This window comes from Entelurus aequoreus, linkage group LG20 (genome assembly GCF_033978785.1).
Source record: "Entelurus aequoreus isolate RoL-2023_Sb linkage group LG20, RoL_Eaeq_v1.1, whole genome shotgun sequence".
Classification (NCBI taxonomy): Eukaryota; Metazoa; Chordata; class Actinopteri; order Syngnathiformes; family Syngnathidae; genus Entelurus; species Entelurus aequoreus.
Genome location: NC_084750.1, coordinates 5,502,537 through 5,525,891, shown reverse-complemented (window position 1 = coordinate 5,525,891; position 23,355 = coordinate 5,502,537). Strand labels below are relative to the sequence as shown.

The window sequence follows — 23,355 nt, the reverse complement described above, 5'->3', positions numbered from 1 at the left end:
GTTTTTGATCATCACTTGTGGGGACCACCCTTTCTACAGGTTGTGGAGGCATAAAGAAAATTAGGTAAAATGGCCACTGCCCAGTTAGCTCATACACGTCTTTAAATCTCTGGATTGATGAAGTAATGTGCTGATCATTCTTACTGGGGACCCTGGGGAAAAAGCGTTAATGTGGTTCATGGGGACCAAATTTACATAATTTTGCATAATTCACACAAATTTGTACGTGACTACTGAGGACAATTTTTTTTAAAAAGTTCAAATTAAATATGACATGATCCTCAGAATTCACAGCTGTCCTCTTATAGGAAGTTTCACCACTTAAATGTTAAAGCAAATCCTGCATCTTCTGTAACATTACTGAAAACTGCTATTTAGCAGTAATGAAGTTGTCTGCAACTCCAACTACCATATATAGAAGGATGGAACATTCTGAATGTGAATCATACTTTAAGGCAATAATGTTTTATAATCATGCTGTATGAAAATGTCATCCTAAGGAACACTAAACCAGATTTTGTTTTTGGAAAAATATATTAGTTTTAACTAAAGATGGATACCATACAGAATCACAGTACTATTAATGCCAGGATAACAAATGTTTCACTTTTCAAGAAAATAAATGTTCTCTTTTACCAATATTTGAAACACGTAAACAAAGCAACCCGAATTTCCCTGTTGTGGGATCGAGTGCAGTACCGGCTACAGCCCGATGAGGGGGCTGCTGTGCAAATGTCTCACACTCAAACTAACCAGTAAACATGTTTTATGGGCCAAAGCTTAAAAATCACTTAGGCATCTTCAGAATGGATCCGACAATCATTTAGAAAAGTTTCCCTTTAGGGGACCTGTTTTTTTGTCCCCATACCGTCAGAGGTCCCCTAAAGGTGACTGTGTAAACAGAGCGATGTCCCCATTAAGTAAGCATTGCCAGAACACACACACACACCTCTTCTTCACTGTGTTTGTGGTATTTTTTTAAGCATTTGACAAACCTGTTGCTTGACATTTTTTCATCCTTTATTTTTATCTATTTTTTCATCTTTATCCATTTTTGCCATCTATATTTAATATATTTTCCATCCATATATACATACATTTTCATTTACTTTTTCATCTATATTTTCACATTTTAAATCAATTTTTATCCATATTTTAATTAATATTTTATATAATTTTAATTAAGTTTTATTTAATAAGCACATTTAATATGTTTGTTACATTTTGAACAGTAACACTGTTTTTGCATATAGGAAAACAAAACAGTTTCTTTGGCGTACCACTAGATGGAGCCAGCGCACAACTAATAGTACATGTACCACAGTTTGACATTCACTGCCCCAGATCCACTTCAGATCTATCCGTGGATTATACGGTTCTATTATTGTTTTATGCCCTTGTTGTTAAAAAGACACACAAAAAAACAAACGTATTTGATGTAAATATCAAACACAAGTATGGAATATTTAATATGGAGTAATTGAATAGGTCAATAATTCATAAGGTGGATTTTAATTCCTGATTATTTTGGAGCAATGGCAGCCTGCGTGGTAGTTTGGTGCTATGAGAGTCAACTTGTTATTGTTACATTTCATGTTTAATCTTTGATTCCACTTGATATTTTTGTCATAGTAGTTTTAAATGTGCTGCAGGCCACACTTGGACACCTCAGATGTATGTGGTGGTAATGAAGGGCAGATGAATAAATCAAGGTGCTAACCTGCCATGTTTGTGCAGCCATGACGTTCCATGAGAAGCTGCCGAGTCTGGCGGCCAAGGAGGGGTTAAAAGGTCGCAAGGCGGGTCGAGCGGTGGAGAGCTTCAGCTGGAACATCACCATTCTAAAGGTCAGAAAGACACTCTTGAAGTGATGACTCCACCTGAAGTCACTTCCTGTTGTCGTCTCACCTTTGACTCCACCTGAAGTGACTTCCTGTTGTCGTCTCACCTTTGACTCCACCTGAAGTCACTTCCTGTTGTCGTCTCACCTTTGACTTCACCTGAAGTCACTTCCTGTTGTCGTCTCACCCTTGACTCCACCTGAAGTCACTTCCTGTTGTCGTCTCACCTTTGACTTCACCTGAAGTCACTTCCTGTTGTCATCTCATCTTTGACTCCACCTGAAGTCACTTCCTGTCGTCTCACCTTTGACTCCACCTGAAGTCACTTCCTGTTGTCATCTCATCTTTGACTCCACCTGAAGTCACTTCCTGTCGTCTCACCTTTGGCTCCACCTGAAGTCACTTCCTGTTGTCATCTCATCTTTGACTCCACCTGAAGTCACTTCCTGTCGTCTCACCTTTGACTCCACCTGAAGTCACTTCCTGTTGTCATCTCATCTTTGACTCCACCTGAAGTCACTTCCTGTCGTCTCACCTTTGACTCCACCTGAAGTCACTTCCTGTCGTCTCACCTTTCACTCCACCTGAAGTCACTTCCTGTCGTCTCACCTTTGACTCCACCTGAAGTCACTTCCTGTCGTCTCACCTTTGACTCCACCTGAAGTCATTTCCTGTCGTCTCACCTTTCACTCCACCTGAAGTCACTTCCTGTCGTCTCACCTTTGACTCCACCTGAAGTCACTTCCTGTCGTCTCACCTTTGACTCCACCTGAAGTCACTTCCTGTCGTCTCACCTTTGACTCCACCTGAAGTCACTTCCTGTTGTCATCTCATCTTTGACTCCACCTGAAGTCACTTCCTGTCGTCTCACTTTTGACTCCACCTGAAGTCACTTCCTGTCGTCTCACCTTTGACTCCACCTGAAGTCACTTCCTGTCGTCTCACCTTTGACCCCACCTGAAGTCACTTCCTGTCGTCTCACTCTTGACTCCACCTGAAGTCACTTCCTGTCGTCTCACCTTTGACTCCACCTGAAGTCACTTCCTGTCGTCTCACCTTTGACTCCACCTGAAGTCACTTCCTGTCGTCTCACCTTTGACTCCACCTGAAGTCACTTCCTGTTGGTCTCACCTTTGACTCCACCTGAAGTCACTTCCTGTCGCCTCATCTGACTCCACCTGAAATAAACTTCCTGTCGTCGTCTCACCTTTGACTCCACCTGAAGTCACTTTCTGTGGTCCTCTCATCTTTGACTCCACCTGAAGTCACTTCCTGTGTTGTAGTCTCACCTTTGACTCCACCTGTAGTCACTTCCTGTTGGTGTCTCACCTTTGACTCCACCTGAAGTCACGTCATCATACCTTTGACTCCACCTGAAGTCACGTCCTGTCATCATACCTTTGACTCCACCTAAAGTCACTTCCTGTCATCTTACCTTTGAGTCCACCTGAAGTCACTTCCTGTCGCCTCACCTTTGAGTCCACCTGAAGTCACTTCCTGTCGTCTCATCTTTGACTCTACCTGAAGTCACTTCCTGTTGTCGTCTCACCTTTGACTCCACCTGAAGTAACTTCCTGTCATCATACCTTTGACTCCACCTGAAGTCACTTCCTGTCATCTTACCTTTGACTCCACCTGAAGTCACGTCCTGCCGTCTCACCTTTTGAGTCCACCCGAAGTCACTTCCCGTCATCTTACCATTGAGTCCACCTGAAGTCACTTCCTGTTGTCATCTCATCTTTGAGTCCACCTGAAGTCACTTCCTGTTGTCATCTCATTTTTGACTCCACCTTAAGTCACTTCCTGTTGTCGTTTTACCTTTGAGTCCACCTATAGTCACTTCCTGTTGTCGTCTCACCTTAGACTCCACCTGAAGTCACTTCCTGTCGCCTCACCTTTGAATCCACCCGAAGTCACTTCCCGTCGTCTTACCTTTGAGTCCCCCTGAAGTCACTTCCTGTTGTCATCTCATCCTTGACTCCACCTGGTCACATCCTGTTGTGGAAAAACCTTTGACTCCACCTGAAGTCACGTCCTGTCATCTCACCTTTGACTCCACCTGAAGTCACTTCCTGTCATCTCACCTTTGACTCCACCTGAAGTCACTTCCTGTCGTCTTACCTTTGAGTCCCCCTGAAGTCACTTCCTGTTGTCATCTCATTTTTGACTCCACTTGATGTCACTTCCTGTTGTCGTCTCACCCTTGAGTCCACCTGAAGTCAATTCCTGTCGTCGTCTCATCTGACTCCACCTGAAATAAACTTCCTGTTGTCGTCTCACCTTTGACTCCACCTGAAGTCACTTCCTGTCTCACCTTCACTTCCTGTGCAGGGCCAAGCTGATCTTCTCAGTCACGCCAAGGCTGAAGTTCAGGACAACATGAAGCAGATCCGCGATGCCGCGCTCGCCGGGAACCTCACTCGGGACGTTGCGAGAGAATGCTGGCGACAAAGCCAGCGCCGCCACGAGGGCGGGACCAGCGATGGCGGCAAGTGAGCCCATCAGAGGTCTGCTCGTACACGCAGCAGCAGGTGTTGTCGGGTGGCTCGCAGGCCGAGGAACAAAGTGTTTCATTTTGTTGTCTCGGTCACATGACTGTACAGTATTTTAATATTGTCTTTTTGCTGCAAAACATTATTTAAATAAAATCTAAGTGTTTTTAAGAAGAGACGCTGATTTGAATTTGTGTTGTGATTGCGATGGGAGCTCGTTTGGACCAATTAGGCTGATGACGGTCAGGAGTGTCTACAAGGAGGTCGGTAGGAACTCAATGAAATGAAGCAACATCTAGTACAGGGGTCGGCAACCTTTACCACTCAAAGAGCCATTTTGGCAAGTTTCACAAATTAAAGAAAGTAATGGGAGCCACAAAAAAAATTTTAAAATTTAAAATGAAAAACACCGCATACAAAGCTTAAATGCTTTGTGCTATGTTAACCAGGGGTCTCCGACACACGCACCGGCACGCACTTTAACGTGGAAATTTGATGTTAGTGCAGCCCGCAAGTTTTGAGCGTCATACTTGCCAACCCTCTCATTTTTCCCGGGAGACTCTCGAATATCAGAGCGTGATGACACTGCATTTGGCGCCCTCTACAATCTGCCCTAAAAGTGTACCTGCTCGATCACACGTAGAATGCAATTTCAACTTGCTCACGTAAGTGACAGCGAGGCGTACTAGCTCAGCAGCCACACATCTTACACTGACGGTACCAATACCCAGAATCCCATGCAGCCCTAACTCTTCCGCTCAACCAACGCACGGAGGGGGGAGGGGGGGGGGGGGATGTGTGGGGGGATTTGGTGGTAGCGGTGGTGTATAATGTAGACCAGAAGAGTTAGGGCTGCATGGGATTCTGGGTAATGGTTGTGTTGTGTTTATGTTGTGTTACAGTGGGATGTTCTCCAGAAATGTGTTTTTCATTCTTTTTTGGTGTGGGTTCACAGTGTGGCGCATATTTGTAACGTAACAATGTTAAAGTTGTTTGATACGGCTACCGTCAGTGTAAGCTGTGTGGCTGATGAGTAAGTATGCTTTGCTGTCTCCTGTGTGTGCATTTAATAACAACATGCAACATGTGGCTGGACTGGCACGCTGTATGTAAATGCTATAGAGGACAATTACTGCAGTGCAATTAGGGCACGCCCTTTATTTAGTAATTAGAGTGCAAATAGGATTATATTTTCCCTGGGAGTAATCTATGAGAGACACTGAGATCCATAAGTCTACTGGGAAAATCGGGGGGGTCGGCATGTATGTAGCTGAGCCGCATCAGAGTGGTCAAGGAGCCGCATGCGGCTCCGGAGCCGCGGGTTGCCGACCCCTGATCTAGTAGTATATCTCATAACAAAGCATGTTCATGGAACTCTATGTAAAGAGGAAATAATAAATAATCACCTGCCACACTTTGGACGCACCTGACACAGGACCCCTGTTTGAGAAATGAAATCGACAAAATATGCTGCTTTTATTTCATTACTGGAACACTTTTTTTCTCCATTTTGGGGTATTTAGATTTTTATGATTTGTTTCCTAATGAAAAATGTTAAGCTACTGAATCTGGAACTATTATTCATTACCTTGTTTATTATTGTATTGATAAGACTATTTGATGTTTGTGTAAAAATGTGTCAAATGTACACCACAAACTTTTATTGTATCTAATTAGAGGTTTGCTAAATTCTATATATCATAAAATGTATATAATATATATATATATATTTTTTTTTACACTATATCAAAGTGTTTACTAATGCGTTATATTCTGTATATTGTATTACTTATAATTTACTACATTATATATATATATTTTTTTTACTAATTATTACTGTATCGTATTTAATTAGAAGATTACGAAGGTCCGGGGTTCGATCCTGCGCTCTGGATCTTTCTGCGTGGAGTTTGCATGTTCTCCCCGTGACTGCGTGGGTTCCCTCCGGGTACTCCGGCTTCTTCCCACCCGCAAAGGGGGTAGGTTGATTGGTAACACTAAATTGGCCTTAGTGTGTGAATGTGAGTGTAAATGTTGTCTGTCTATCTGTGTTGGCCCTGTGATGAGGTGGCGACTTGTCCAGGGTGTACCCCGCCTACAGCCAGAATGCAGCTGAGATAGGCTCCAGCGACCCCCCGACAAGCGGTAGAAAATGGATGGATGGATAGAAGATTGTTACATTTATTTAAATATTTTATAAAAATGTCTCGGCTATATCATGGTGTTCAGTAAAAGTTTGTTATATTTTATGAATTATTTTAGATTACTATAATATATATTTCCATTGAAGATTTTAACTTTATGAAACTGTTATGTACTAATTTTTATTGTATCCAATGAGAATTTTGTTGTATTTTATGTATTATATTTATAATCGATTACATATTTTTACAATTTTTATTTATACATTGACTTTCTTATTTAACAATGTTTTTATATTTTAGATACTGTATTACATATATTTTACTAAATAATAGCTAAATGTTGCTTACCTTACTTATGATTGCATTTAATTAAAAGGTTACATGTATTTGTCAAATATTTTCTAGTTCAAGTTTTAAAGCTTTATGGAACTAACTTAATATTCACTAATATAATTATTATTGTAAATAAATATTTATTGTCCACTGAAATGCAAAAGGAAGTTTGTCTCGACAACACACTAAAATATAAATATTGTCATATATAAACATGTACAATAGACAATAACAGGTGATGGGATCAAAAGTAAAGGATCTGGAAAAAGTATCAGTAAAACATAGAAATATAGTATTTCATTAAAAGCTATATTTATTTTAAGTATTGCAATTAAAATGTTGAAGCTATTTTGACCTAACTGTTATTTACTAATTTATTATTGCCTTTAAAGGTCTACTGAAATGAATTTTTTTTTATTTAAACGGGAATAGCAGATCCATTCTATGTCATACTTGATCATTTCGCGATATTGCCATATTTTTGCTGAAAGGATTTAGTAGAGAAAATCGACGATAAAGTTCGCAACTTTTGCTCGCTGATAAAAAAAGCCTTGCCTGTAACGGAAGTAGCGTGACGTCACAGGAGGTAATATTCCTCACAATTCCCCTTTGTTTAAACTGGAGCGAGAGAGATTCGGAGCGACAAAGCGATGATTACCCCATTAATTTGAGCGAGGATGAAAGATTTGTGGATGAGGAACGTTAGAGTGAAGGACTACAGAGGCAGTGATGGACGTATCTTTTTTCGCTCTGACCGTAACTTAGGTACAAGCTGGCTCATTGGATTCCACACTCTCTCCTTTTTCTATTGTGGATCACGGATTTGTATTTTAAACCACCTCAGATACTATATCCTCTTGAAAATGAGAGTCGAGCATAAATCCCTGACTGGAAGGATAGACAGAAGATCAACAATACTATTAAACCATGGACATGTAACTACACGGTTAATAATTCTCAACCTGGCAAAGCTTAACAATGCTTTTGCTAACGACGCTGAAGCTAACTTAGCAACTTAGCAACCGGACCTCACAGAGCTATGATAAAAACATTAGTGCTCCACCTACGCCAGCCAGCCCTCATCTGCTCATCAACACCCGTGCTCACCTGCGTTCCAGCGATCGATGGCGCGACGAAGGACTTCACCCAATCATCCGTGGGGTTGGCGGCTAGCATCGGCTAGGCGTCTGCTATCCAAGTAAGTAGTCCTTGTTGTGTTGCTACAGCAAGCCGCTAATACACCGATCCCACCTACAACGTTCTTCTTTGCAGCCTCCATTGTTCATTAAACAAATTGCAAAAGATTCACCAACACAGATGTCCAGAATACTGTGGAATTATGAGATGAAAACAGCTTTTTGTATAGGATTCTACGGGCTCCGAATACTTCCCTTGCCCTCGTGACATCACACGCATACGTCAGCATAATAAAACGTTTTCAAGCGGAAGTGTGGCGGGAAATTTAAAATTGCACTTTATAAGTTAACCCGGCCGTATTGGCATGTGTTGCAATGTTAAGATTTCATCATTGATATATAAACTATCAGACTGTGTGGTCGATAGTAGTGGCTTTCAGTAGGCCTTTAATTAGAACATGTATTTTTTTTAGAAAAATTAAAAATGTCTATAGTATAATTTACCACTCACTAATATGTTCATTGTTGTATATAATGCATTTAAATATATTGTTATAATTGATTTAATGTATTTTTTATGAAAATGTTTATACTATATTTACAAAATGTTTTATTGTTGTATATAGTTCGAAGCGTGTTATATTTTGAAAAACTATGTATTTATTAAAGTCTTTCAAGCTGTATGGTCCCAACTATTATTTACTAATCTATAATTGCATCTACTAGCTTGTTATACATTTTTTAATTAATATGTCTATGCTATATTAAACGTATTATTTACTAATTTGTTTATTGTTGTATATAACTGGAAGTGTGTTATAGGTAGTTTTTTTTATAAATATATTTTTTACATTTAAAGTTTTCAAACTGTACAGTTCTATTATTTACTAATTTATTATTGTAGATTTATTTCACATGTTTTCATAAACTCATTTTAAGCTATCTTAAACTATTTTTGTTTACATTTAAAAGCTTGCTACATTTGATTGAGTTTAAAGGCCTACTGAAATGAAATTGTTTTATTTAAACGGGGATAGCAGATCCATTCTATGTGTCATACTTGATCATTTCGCGATATTGCCATATTTTTGCTGAAAGGATTTAGTAGAGAACATCGACGATAAAGTTGCAACTTTTGGTCGCTGATAAAAAAAGCCTTGCCTGTACCGGAAGTAGCGTGACGTCGCAGGTTGAAAGGCTCCTCACATTTCCCCATTGTTTTCAATGCAGTGAGAGTGATTCGGACTGAGAAAGCGACTATTACCCCATTAATTTGAGCGAGGATAAAAGATTCGTGGATGAGGAACGTTAGAGTGAAGGACTAGAGTGCAGTGCAGGACGTATCTTTTTTCGCTCTGACCGTAACTTAGGTACAAGCTGGCTCATTGGATTCCACACTCTCTCCTTTTTCTATTGTTGATCACAGATTTGTATTTTAAACCACCTCGGATACTATATCCTCTTGAAAATGAGAGTCAAGAACGTGAAATGGACATTCACAGTGACTTTTATCTCCATTACAATACATCGGCGAAGCACTTTAGCTACGGAGCTAACGTGATAGCATCGGGCTTAACTGCAGATAGAAACAAAAGAAATAAACCCCTGACTGGAAGGATAGACAGAAAATCAACAATACTATTAAACCATGGACCTGTAAATACACGGTTAATGCTTTCCAGCTTGGCGAAGCTTAACAATGCTGTTGCTAACAACGCCATTGAAGCTAACTTAGCAACCGGACCTCACAGAACTATGCTAAAAACATTAGCAATCCACCTACGCCAGCCAGCCCTCATCTGCTCATCAACACCCGTGCTCACCTGCGTTCCAGCGATCGACGGCGCGACGAAGGACTTCACCCGATCACAGATGCGGTTGGCGGCCCGGAGACGGAGGAAGTCAAGGTGAGGTCGGCGGCTAGCGCGTCTGCTATCCATCTCAAAGTCCTCCTGGTTGTGTTGCTGTAGTCCGCCGCTAATACACCGATCCCACCTACAACTTTCTTCTTTGCAGTCTTCATTGTTCATTAAACAAATTGCAAAAGATTCACCAACACAGATGTCCAGAATACTGTGGAATTTTGAGATGAAAACAGAGCTTTTTGTATTGGATTCAACGTGTCTGCATACTTCCGTTTCAACGATTGACGTCACACGCATACGTCATCATACATAAACGTTTTCAACCGGAAGTTTAGCGGGAAATTTAAAATTGCACTTTATAAGTTAACCCGGCCGTATTGGCATGTGTTGCAATGTTAAGATTTCATCATTGATATATAAACTATCAGACTGCGTGGTCGGTAGTAGTGGGTTTCAGTAGGCCTTTAAAGTTGTTAAGTTATATGTAACTATTTTCTAAACTAATCTAATTTAGATAATTAGTAGATTTTCAGAGGAAATAGAGAAGTTCGAAAAGATTCAATAACACTTGAACTAAATTGCTTGCCAAGCACACGCAGCCACTTTTTATTTCTTTGCCAAGAAATAATGCTTAGTCAGCGTTTTGGGGCGCAAGCATTACCGCTTTGGTTTCAACGGACACCACAAGAAAAGAAAGACATTCCATCATTTAATAATGCTACTGGATTGCAATAAAAAAAGATGGAATAAGATCACAGTTGGGTTTTGTTGGGCTGATTAAGACGAGCGCTTGGAGGCACTGAGGAGGACGAGACTCATCGTCGTCTTTTGTCAGAGTTGTGATGTATAAAATACATCTTCAGGTCATTTTCATTGCGACTAAACATGTCGGATCAGACTAATAATCTACATGTAAGTCAAAGTGGGACTAAATCACAGGTGTGATGTAGAAAATACATCTTCAGGTCATTATTGATGAAGCTCGTTTCATTGCAACTAAACATGTTGGATTCGACTAATAATCTACATGAAAGAAAAATTGCACTTTTGGGGTCGAACTCTGCCCATCATTCACAATCCTTATGTGACAAAAGAACACACGTCTTTCCCTTTACTGTGCCTTCTAAAGAGTGAACAACTGCTAGCAAGAGGTTGCTAAAAGACTAGAGGAACTGGGACCATGTAAATGCATCCTTGCATTGACCTTTGAACTGAGGTGTTCCTCAAGGCACCCCTTTAAGTCCTTTCCTGTTTGTCACTGTATGTGGTTTATGTAAGTAAGGTGTCAGAGGCAGTCATGTGTTCACCTTCTTTAGGTATACTGGTGGTGTTCCTCAAGGTTCCATCTTAGGTCCTCTCTTGTTCATCATTTGGGCTTTTCAACTGGTGGCCCGCGAGTTCAGTTCCAAAAACTTGTGAGACGCAGATTCTTAAAATGACTGTTTGTCACAGCGCTCTAAATAGGCAAAAATCAAATGTCTACTGTAGAGGACGTCTGTTGCTCACTTGTTCACAACTGGTTAACGTTTGAATTCTTGCTGTTGGTGGAGCCCAGTTGTATTCTTTTATTGTTAAGTATGTGGAACTATTATTTACCACTTTATTATTGTATTAATTTGAAATATTTCAATACAAATGTCCAAGCTGTACAACACTGTTTATTATTGTAATTATTTGTGATATTCTATATATCTAAATGCTTATACTACTTCAATATATACAATTATTTTTTTTACACTGTATTTAAATAAATATTTACCAATTTATTTTTATACTTATCAATTTGTTATATTTTATATATATATATATATATATATATATATATATATATATATATATATATATATATATATATATAAATTATATTTTTATTTACTTAGTTTATTACTGTATTGTATTTAAAAGGAAGATTGTTACATTTGTTTTAAATATTTTTATAAAATGTTTCAGTACTAACTTACAGTATTTAAGTAAAAGTTTGTTATAGTTCAAATATTCATAATATTACTATAATATATATATTTTACAAAAACATTTACACGATATGAAACTATCATTCACTATTATTGTATGTAATTAGAAGTTCATTATATTTTATTTATTATATATTACTATTATACATTTTTAGAAAAACCTTTTAGGCTATATTAAACTTTTAGTTACTAATTTATTAATAATTTTATTTAAGGTAGAAGTCCAGCCCACCGTGTCCTTAGCTTTCTAGAAACGTGGCGGTAACGTCTATAACTGTGCGCGTAACGTTTCAAATAAGAGCATAAAATGTCCACTCTCTCTTGGATGGTTGTATCTTTCAGCACATCCTCAATAGTCCTCATTCCTGAAATAAAAAATGCTTCCTTAGCAATGTTTGGGTCATATAGTATACAGCCATATAGTAGTAGTACTAAAAGTACTTCTTTTTCTAACCCCTTCTTTATTTTATGGCAGGTCGCTACCAACGTTATTAGCAGCTCAAGCTTGCTACTCGCTAGCGGTTGGAGGAGCAGTGTGAGCGAGGCGATGTGTCACTGCGCCAGAAAAGTAGTTCCTCTGCATTAGCGCTTAAATAACATTAGGTGATGGAATGTAAATGTAGCACTGGCGGTTTTTACAGTACTTTATCGACCCCTCCTACTAGCAGTTTTTGACTATTTAGAAGGCACTGAGAAGGGAACGTGTTGGTGTCTCACATAAGGTTTGAGGGTGATGAACAAAATACCCAAAAAGTGCAGAAGTGGAGGAGATAGCATCAAGACTTTGTGCAACTTTGAGAAAAAAAAAACAGCAGCTTCACTCCATCTTTGTTTCTATCATGGTGGCCCAGATGGACGAAAAGAAGAGGAAGAAAAGAGTCTTTGGCTCACTTGTTCACAAATCGCCCGGGTTGACGATGGTGAAGTCCGAATCCTTGCTGTTGGTGGAGCCCTCGTCCGGGCTGGATGAACCCGAGGCCATGGCCGCCATCAGGGGGTCGTGAAGGGTCCCCGCCGCTCCCTCGGGCTCCATGCGCACCGGGCCGCGGCTTCGCCTGATGGGAGGGGTGCGCTCCGAGGCGGCCCGCCGTCCGTGGGTGCCCTGCAGGTCTCCTTCCTGGCACACCAGGATGTAGTCTTCCCAGTTCTTAGCATCCGGGCTGAGGGCTGGCGCCACCTGCACGTGAGAGAGTGGCCTGCCATTTTTATTTTAGAGGAGTCATCAAGTCAGGTCATGGACTTGTGCATGAAGCAGTTGATGGCGTCATAGGACCACTACAAGGCCTAGTCGGGGGATCTAGAAGGAATACTGAGGGGAATCTAGAAGGACTACTAGGGGGAATCTAGATGGACTACTGGGAGGGATCTAGAAGGACTACTGGGAGGGATCTAGAAGGACTACTGGGAGGAATCTAGAAGGACTACTAGTGGGAATCTAGAAGGACTACTGGGAGGGATCTAGAAGGACTACTGGGAGGAATCTAGAAGGACTACTAGTGGGAATCTAGAAGGACCACTGGGAGGGATCTAGAAGGACTATTAGGTTGAATCTAGCAGGACTATTAGGGGGAGTCTAGGAGGACTACTAGGGGGAATGTAGGAGGACTTTTAGAGGGAATCTAGGAGGACTTTTAGGGGGAATCTAGAAGGACTATTAGGTGGAATCTAGAAGGACTATTAGGGGGAATCTAGAAGGACTATTAGAGGGAATCTAGAAGACCTATTAGGGGGAAGCTAGAACAACTATCAGGGGGAGTCTAGGAGGAATCTAGGAGGACTATTAGGCAGAATATAGAAGGACTACTGGGAGGAATCTAGAAGGAATATTAGGGGAAATCTAGAAGGACTACTGGGGGGAATCTAGAAGGACTACTGGGGGGAATCTAGAAGGACTACTAGGGAGAATCTAGAAAGACTACTGGGAGGGATCTAGAAGGACTATTAGGTTGAATCTAGAAGGACTGTTAGGGGGAATCTAGAAAGACTTAGGGGGAATCTAGAAGGACTGTTAGGGGGAATCTAGAAGGACTATTAGGGGGAATCTAGAAGGACTATTAGGGGGAATTCTAAAAGGGCTATTAAGGGGGAATCTAGAAGGACTACTGGGGGAATCTAGAAGGACTATTGGGTTGAATCTAGAAGGACTATTAAGTTGAATCTAGAAGGACTATTAGGTTTAACCTAGAAGGACTGTTAGGGGGAATCTAGAAGGACTGTTGGGGGGAATCTAGAAGGACTATTAGGTTTAATCTAGAAGGACTGTTAGGGGGAATCTAGAAGGACTCTTAGGGGGAATCTAGAAGGACTGTTAGGGGGAATCTAGAAGGACTATTAGGGGGAATCTAGAAGGACTATTAGGGGGAATCTAGAAGGACTGTTAGGGGGAATCTAGAAGGACTGTTAGGGAGAATCTAGCAGGACTGTTAGGGGGAATCTAGAAGGACTGTTAGGGAGAATCTAGAAGGACTGTTAGGGAGAATCTAGAAGGACTGTTAGGGGGAATCTAGAAGGACTGTTAGGGAGAATCTAGAAGGACTGTTAGGGGGAATCTAGAAGGACTGTTAGGGGGAATCTAGAAGGACTGTTAGGGGAATCTAGAAGGACTGTTAGGGGGGATCTAGAAGGACTATTAGGTTTAATCTAGAAGGACTGTTAGGTTGAATCTAGAAGGACTATTAGGGGGAATCTAGGAGCACTATTAGGGGGAATCTAGGAGGACTATTAGGGGGAATCTAGGAGGACTATTAGGGGGAATCTAGGAAGACTCTTAGGGGGAATCTAGAAGGACTCTTAGGGGGAATCTAGAAGGACTCTTAGGGGGAATCTAGAAAGACTATTAGGTTGAATCTAGAAGGACTGTTAGGGGGAATCTAGGAGGACTGTTAGGGGGAATCTAGGAGGACTGTTAGGGGGACTATTAGGGGGGATCTAGGAGGACTATTAGGGGGAATCTAGAGGTACTCTTAGGGGGAATCTAGGAGGACTATTAGGGGGAATCTAGGAGGACTATTAGGGTGAGTCTAGAGGTACTCTTAGGGGGAATCTAGAAAGACTATTAGGTTAAATCTAGAAGGACTGTTAGGGGGAATCTAGGAGGACTATTAGGGGGAATCTAGGAGGACTATTAGGGGGAATCTAGGAGGACTATTAGGGGGAATCTAGAAGGACTATTAGGGGGAATCTTGTAGGACTATTAGGGGGAATCTTGTAGGACTATTAGGGGGAATCTGGGAGAACTATTAGGGGGAATCTAGGAGGACTGTTAGGGGGAATCTAGGAGGACTGTTAGGGGGAATCTAGGAGGACTGTTAGGGGAAATCTAGAGGTACTCTTAGGGGGAATCTAGGAGGACTATTAGGGGGAATCTAGGAGGACTATTAGGGGGAGTCTAGAGGTACTCTTAGGGGGAATCTAGAAGGACTATAAGGGGGAATCTTTGGCCGCCTGACAATTTCCATTCTATCCCTGCGGTGACGATTTGATTCAGAATCGATTCTCCTTTCAAACCGATTCGTATTATTTGGTTCATGAATTCCAATGAAACTTTATCAAAACAGCTTACAGGTTAGAAAAGCTGCTTTTGTTTTTCAAAATTAGATTGTTATATAAAACAAAAATCTTTCAATATATTTTTTAAAACCATTTTTAAAAAATGAATCGATTTTGAAACGGGATGAAAAAATTTTTTTTTGTGCACCTCTAAGAACCAAAGATGATGTAAAAATATGTATTATTTTTATTTACAGCCTGCAGCTGTTAATTACTCAACTGCAGAAAGTAGCGGGCATCATTGAGGTATGCCATGTCAAAGAGTGACACACATGGGAATGATTCCAGTGTGGATTTGATATCAATATGATTTCAGTGTGGATTGATATGATCCTGTGTGGATTTGTTATGATTCCCGTGTGGATTTGATATCAATACGATTGATTCCATTGTGGATTTGATATTAATATGATTCCTGTTTGGATTTAATATCAATACGACTGATTCCAGTGTGGATTTGATATCAATACCATTGATTCCAGTGTGGATTTGATATCAATACCATTGATTCCAGTGTGGATTTGATATCAATACAATTGATTCCAGTGTGGATTTAATATCAAAATAAATGATTCCATTGGGTATTTAATATCAATATAAATAATTGCAGTGTGGATTTAATATCAATATAAATGATTCCAGCGTTGATTTAATATCAATATAAATGATTAAGTTATTCCTGTGTGGATTTGATATCAATATGAATGATTCCAGTGTGTATGTGATATCAATACGATCGATTCCAGTGTGGATGTGATATCAATACGATCGATTCCAGGGTGGATGTGATATCAATATCATCGATTCCAGTGTGGATGTGATATCAATACGATCGATTCCAGGGTGGATGTGATATCAATATCATCGATTCCAGTGTGGATGTCATATCAATACAAATAATTCCAGTGTGGATGTGATATCAATACAAATGATTCCAGGGTGAATGTGTTATCAATACGAAAGATTTCAGTGCAAATGTGTTATCAATACGAATAATTTCAGTGTGGATTTGATATCAATATGATTCCAGTGTGGATTTGATATCAATATGATTCCTGTGTGGCTATGATGTAAATATAAATGATTCCAGTGTGGATTGGATATCAATATGAGAGATTCCTGTGTGGATTTCATATGAGTATGAATGATTTCAATGTGGATTCAATAACAAAATAAATTATTCCAGTGTATATGTGATATCAATACGAATGATTCCAGTGCGGATGTGATATCAATGATTCCAGTTTGTATGTGATATCAATATGAATGATTCCAGTGTGTATGTGATATCAATACGAATTATTCCAGTGTGTATGTGATATCAATACAAATGATTCCAGTGTGTATGTGATATCAATACGATTGATTCCAGTGTGTATGTGATACCAATACGAATAATTCCAGTGTGGATGTGATATCAATACAGTTGATTCCAGTGTGGATGTGATATCAATACAGTTGTTTCCAGTGTGGATGTGATATCAATATGAATGATTCCAGTGTGGTCGTGATATCAATACGATACATTCAGCAGTGTCATGGCCAACGAACCTGGTGTGGAGTCATCGTCTGCTCCTCTTCCTCGTCTTCTTCTTTCTCATCAGCGCTGGCGTCACCGTCGGGTCCTCGCCGCCTCCTGCCGCCGCCGCCGCCTTGCGGCCGGTGGTCGTCGTGGTGACCGCCGGTGCCCAGAGAGGCTTGGGCTGCCGAGGTGTAGTGATCGTCGGCGATGTTGATCTCCTCGTTGTCCTCGGCCTCCAGCTGGCTCTGGTTGAAGCGCAGCGCCCCCTGCAGGATGTCCTTGATCTGGCAAGACAGGGGCGGGACATCCAGGTGAGAAGGTAGGCGCTTCAGACGAGAACATTTGATCGGCTCACCTGCTTCAGGCCTGCCAATGAAACCAGGACCTGGTCCTCTTTGCCCAGGTGTTCTTGCAAGATCACGTCCTGGATTTGACCTGAGACGGAGGTTTGAAAATCATATTTTCACCACCAGGGGTACTGCAGTCACTTCAGACCAGGAGTTCGCTACTTTTTCTTTGGCACCAACCGAATCCCGCTGGTTCTACCAGGCACCGATTCACCAAAAATCTAACGGTTCCTGGCGTCTTCACTCCAGCAGCACTGAGAGTGCACTTAGACAAACTACATGGAGGTATTGTTGACATTTTCCACGCCAGCAAAGTAAGTGACTTGAAACACTCTAACGTAACTAAAGTAACTAATGATGCTAATAAACATTGGTGTTACTGTTGACATGCGACTGCAACACGTCCAAAAATGTTAATAAAAACTACAACTAAGATGCACGTTACAGTCAGTATCAACCCTTTATTGGGCCCAACAAAAACCAAACAGACTACACACTACTGCCATCTTATGTCTTAGCCTTGCAAGTGCAACTTGCAAATGATAAACTGGACAGCAGTTTTCATCAGCAGCTTATTTTTATTGTCGCAATAGAAAAAATTGGATTTTATGATAAAAAACTATTCATATTTATTCACGCACACTGAAGTAGCGTAAATTGGTACTGTTGAGTATCTTTATCGACTTGCAGGTACCGTATGGGTTGAAATGTGAACGGGACTCTCTTTCTCTCTCTCTCTCTGACTGCTGTGGGTAAGTGACAGGAAAAAAAACTCTGACACTCATAGAGTGATGCCATTGGGTGCCACCTGCTGGTTGGTAATTAACTATGCGATACAATTAAAGCAATATATTATTTAACATATAAATAATGACAGAAGCATCTCAAAACGGCTATAAAGGCTCCGAATGATGCTGCATAACATTTTTATTTTTTTATTAAAAACATTATTCATCTACTGATTTACTGTTAATATTTGATTACATCTTTATATTTTATTATTAACATTATTTACTGATTTACTAATATTATTTGATTACATCTTTATATTTTATTATAAACATTATTTACTGATTTACTGTTAATATTTGATTACATCTTTATATTTTATTATAAACATTATTTACTGATTTACTAATAATATTTGATTACATCTTTATATTTTATTATAAACATTATTAACTGATTTACCGTTAATATTTAATTACACCTTTATATTTTATTATAAACATTATTTACTGATTTACTCTTTATATCTGATTACCGGTACATCTTTTGTTTTATTATAAACATTATTTATTTTCTGATTTATTGTTAATATCTCAAGGTCAAGGTTCAACTTTATTGTCCCCGCGGGGAAATTTGTCTTGGGCACAGTGCATCATTGCTTTCTTAACATACACAAAAACAACAGAACAAAAACACAAGCGCAGACACAACTACAACCAGACAACTAACATTTAAACATCAGAACATGGAGCTTGATAGACATAGATGGCACTTTGATGTAGGCATAAAATCTACAGTATGGAGATAAAGATAAAGTGCCAGTGTGCATTGCACTAGAGCTCATAGATAAAGTGCTTTGTGCTAAAGTGCTTAGTTCTAAAGTGCTATGTGCTAAAAAAGTGCTAACCTATGTATTAACATTCTATTGCACCTTGTTGGTCAGCTTAATGGAGGCTGGGACAAATGATAATTGAAGGCGGTTCGATTTGCATAGTGGGACCCGGAGTCTTCTCCCTGATGGCAGGGTTCTATATTCAGGGAATAGTGGGTGTTGTGAGTTGGAAATAATTGTCTTAGCTTTTTTCCTAACTGCCTGCTCGTAGATGCTCTGTATAGGCTCATATTCTTTCCTCCCTACGATTTTCATTGCCGTTTTATGCATGCCGGCCAGTTTGCTTTTTAGCTTAATGGTTAGGTTGCCAAACCATGAGGTGATCCCGTATCTAATGATGCTCTCTACAATGGCACGGTAGAAAATCATCATGATGTGGGTGCTTACGCCGTACAATCTTAATCTTCGCAAAAAATATAGCCTCTGTTGCAGTCTATTGCACAGTTTGTCAATATGTGTCTTCCAGCAGAGAAGATTATCAATATGAATCCCTAAATATTTATATGAGGATACCTGGGTGATTTCTTGATTTTTGATGACCACTGGCTCATGGTCAGTCACTTTCCTCGGATCCAAAACCATTTCCTGTGTCTTGGTCACATTTAAAATAAGATAGTTGGTATCACACCACCTAATAAATAGGTCTATCTCGTCTTGGTACACTGAGGGGTCCGTATCCTTGTGTAGAAGGCTTAGGAGCACGGTATCGTCCGCAAATTTCACCATATAATTGTTAGGGTGCACAGTCCTACAATCATTGGTGTACAATGTAAACAGTGTTGGTGATACAACGCTGTATCAATCTGATTACATCTTTATATTTTATTATATACATTTACTTACTGATTTCCTCTTTATATCTGATTACATCTTTATATTTTATTATGAACATTATTTATTTACTGATTTACTCTTTATATCTGATTACATCTTTATATTTTATTATAAACATTATTTACTGATTTACTGTTAATATTTGATTACATCTTTATATTTTATTATAAACATTATTTATTTACTGATTTACTCTTTATATCTGATTACATCTTTATATTTTATTATAAACATTTACTGATTTACTGTTACTATTTGATTACATCTTTACATTTTATTATAAACATTATTTACTGATTTACTCTTTATATCTGATTACATCTTCTGTTTTATTAAAAACATTATTTACTGATTTATTGTATTAACACATTATTTATTTACTGATTTATTGCATTAACAATAAATCAGTAAATAAATGTTTATCAGTAAGTAAATGTTTATAATAAAATATAAAGATGTATTTTTTTGATTACATCTTTATATTTTATTATAAACATTTCCTGATTTACTCTTTATATCTGATTACATCTTTATATTTTATTATAAACATTATTTCCTGATTTACTCTTTATATCTGATTACATCTTTTGTTTTATTATAAACATTATTTACTGATTTATTGTATTAACAATAAATCAGTAAATACATTTATTGTATTAACAATAAATCAGTAAATAATGTTTATAATAAAACAAAAGATGTAATGAGATACAAAGAGTAAATCAGTAAATAATGTTTATAATAAAAACATAAAGATGTAATCAAAATAAATACATCTTTATATTTTATTATAAACATTTACTTACTGATTTACTCTTTATATCTGATTACATCTTTATATTTTATTATAAACATTATTTATTTACTGATTTACTCTTTATATCTGATTACATCTTTATATTTTATTCTAAACATTATTTACTGATTTACTGTTATTTGATTACATCTTTATATTTTATTATAAACATTTACTGATTTACTCTATATCTGACTACATCTTTTGTTTTATTATAAACATTTACTGATTTACTCTATATCTGACTACATCTTTTGTTTTATTATAAACATTATTTATTTACTGAATTATTGTTAATATCTGATTACATTTTTATATTTTATTATAAACATTATTTATTTACTGATTTACTCTTTATATCTGATTACATCTTTATATTTTATTATAAACATTATTTACTGATTTATTTTTGATGCGCCAAAAGAAGTATGTTAAGTTTTCCTAAGTCATCATGCTAACATTAACATGCTAACATTTTAGGCTATCTTTTTTTTTTTTGTGCTAATTTTGTATGTTTCAAACCTCAAAATCATGGATTTTGATATGTGGCGCCCTCTTGGAAGTATATAAATGTTTTCTTAAGTTCGCATGCTAACGTTTTATGCTAGCATTAGAGCTACTTTTGTATGTTTAAGACTAAAAATCATGAATTTTGATACTTGTCGCCATCTTAGTACTTTAACTTTTCCTATGTCTTGGTGACCTCTAAGAAGTATGTTAATTGTTAAATAAGTCTGCATGCTAATGTTATATGCTAGCATTTTTGCTATTCTTATTCGTATAAACCTGAAATTGATGGGCTTTGAGAAATATATTTTTCTTGCAAGTATGCTAACTGTTCCCGGTCTGCAAGCTACTGTTAGCATTTGAACGTTTTATGCTAGCACAATGTTCTAGTTCAAAATGCTGCGTAGTGCTGGACTTACAAATGTGAGTGTTCATCATCTTGGCACAGTATTTGCTCATGGCTTCCAGGTCGTTGATCTGACCCTGCAGGAAGGACACCTGGGCCTCCAAGTCGTCGTCCTGCCACAATCACAGGTGACGTTAGAACAAGAAAAGGAAAATAAGCAATGGCCGTTGGCAATGCAAATGAGGGGGCGGGCCCAGGCGGCTCACCGTCTCCTTCCTGGACATGGTCTTGCTGTGGGAGCGCGAGCGAGCGATGTGGAAGAACGACTCCTTCTTGGTGGCAGAGAGGGGCGGCGACGAGGCGCTGGCGTCGCTTTCTCCCCTGGAGAGCGGCGGAGGTGGCGAGGCGCAGGACTGACCCCCGGCCGACAGGTTGTCGATGCTGGGAGAGGAGCTGACCGCCTTGGAGCTCTGGCCTGGGAGACAAATTGTTGACAAAGACTCAACCATCATTGACACCAAGTAGACCAGGAGATTATTATTACTCTCATAATAATAATATTAAAACATAAAGGGTCAGTCAGAGGGGATCTGGGATTGAGATTAAAAATCATGAATCGGTAATGGCCATGACGAAAATGGGCCGATACTGATCGGTGGTCCGTAGGTGGGCACATTCCTAATTTTCATGCGGGTTTGATAGTGGAGGGTTTAATTGAATGGATGCGTCTTTTCAGATCATGTTTATACAGTCAAAACTGCATCTCTTTGAAGTAACTTGGTTGGACTTGATGAATGACTTCTGGGTCTTGAACACCAAGCAGGACTCAATGAATGACTTCTGGGTCTTGAACACCAAGCAGGACTCGATGAATGACTTCTGGGTCTTGAACACCAAGCAGGACTCGATGAATGACTTCTGGGTCTTTGAACACCAAGCAGGACTCGATGAAGGACTTCTTGGTCTTTGATGAATGACTTCTGCGTCTTTGAACACCAAGCAGGACTCGATGAATGACTTCTGGGTCTTTGAACACCAAGCAGCACCAGATGAATGACTTCTGGGTCTTGAACACCAAGCAGGACTCGATGAATGACTTCTGGGTCTTTGAACACCAAGCAGCACCAGATGAATGACTTCTGGGTCTTGAAAACCAAGCAGGACTCCATGAATGACTTCTGGGTCTTGAACACCAAGCAGGACTCCATGAATGACTTCTGGGTCTTTGAACACCAAGCAGGACTCGATGAATGACTTCTGGGTCTTTGAACACCAAGCAGGACTTAATGAATGACTTCTGGGTCTTAAACACCAAGCAGGACTTGATTAATGACTTCTGGGTCTTGAACACCAAGCAGGACTCGATGAATGACTTCTGGGTCTTGAACACCAAGCAGGACTCGATGAGTGACTTCTGGGTCTTGAACACCAAGCAGGACTCGATGAATGACTTCTGGGTCTTTGAACACCAAGCAGGACTCGATGAATGACTTCTGGGTCTTTGAACACCAAGCAGGACTCGATGAGTGACTTCTGGGTCTTGAACACCAAGCAGGACTCGATGAATGACTTCTGGGTCTTGAACACCAAGCAGGACTCGATGAATGACTTCTGGGTCTTTGAACACCAAGCAGCACCAGATGAATGACTTCTGGGTCTTGAAAACCAAGCAGGACTCCATGAATGACTTCTGGGTCTTGAACACCAAGCAGGACTCCATGAATGACTTCTGGGTCTTTGAACACCAAGCAGGACTCGATGAATGACTTCTGGGTCTTTGAACACCAAGCAGGACTTAATGAATGACTTCTGGGTCTTAAACACCAAGCAGGACTTGATTAATGACTTCTGGGTCTTGAACACCAAGCAGGACTCGATGAATGACTTCTGGGTCTTGAACACCAAGCAGGACTCGATGAGTGACTTCTGGGTCTTGAACACCAAGCAGGACTCGATGAATGACTTCTGGGTCTTTGAACACCAAGCAGGACTCGATGAATGACTTCTGGGTCTTTGAACACCAAGCAGGACTCGATGAGTGACTTCTGG

General features: G+C 39.4%; 2 protein-coding genes across 5 annotated transcripts in view; one reads left to right on the top strand and one right to left on the bottom strand.

The window, feature by feature from the left end:
- Positions 1-4,503, top strand: part of LOC133635873 (inactive phospholipase C-like protein 2) — a 70,597-nt gene extending 66,094 nt beyond the window's left edge. For both annotated transcript variants that reach the window (XM_062029281.1, XM_062029282.1), the window contains exons 11-12: positions 1,738-1,847; positions 4,173-4,503. In XM_062029281.1, coding sequence (XP_061885265.1) covers positions 1,738-1,847; positions 4,173-4,337 — 275 coding nt within the window. In that variant the 3' untranslated portion in view covers positions 4,338-4,503. The remainder of the gene's footprint in view (positions 1-1,737; positions 1,848-4,172) is intronic.
- A 7,171-nt stretch (positions 4,504-11,674) lies between these two features.
- Positions 11,675-23,355, bottom strand: part of tbc1d5 (TBC1 domain family, member 5) — a 74,426-nt gene continuing 62,745 nt past the window's right edge. For 2 of the 3 annotated variants that reach the window (XM_062028747.1, XM_062028748.1), the window contains 5 exons: positions 21,573-21,781; positions 21,380-21,479; positions 17,211-17,290; positions 16,885-17,139; positions 11,675-12,961 (listed from right to left, as the gene is read on the bottom strand). In XM_062028747.1, coding sequence (XP_061884731.1) covers positions 12,680-12,961; positions 16,885-17,139; positions 17,211-17,290; positions 21,380-21,479; positions 21,573-21,781 — 926 coding nt within the window. In that variant the 3' untranslated portion in view covers positions 11,675-12,679. Of the gene's footprint in view, positions 12,981-16,884; positions 17,140-17,210; positions 17,291-21,379; positions 21,480-21,572; positions 21,782-23,355 lie in introns of all 3 variants that reach the window. The other variant, XM_062028749.1, reaches the window with a different exon arrangement.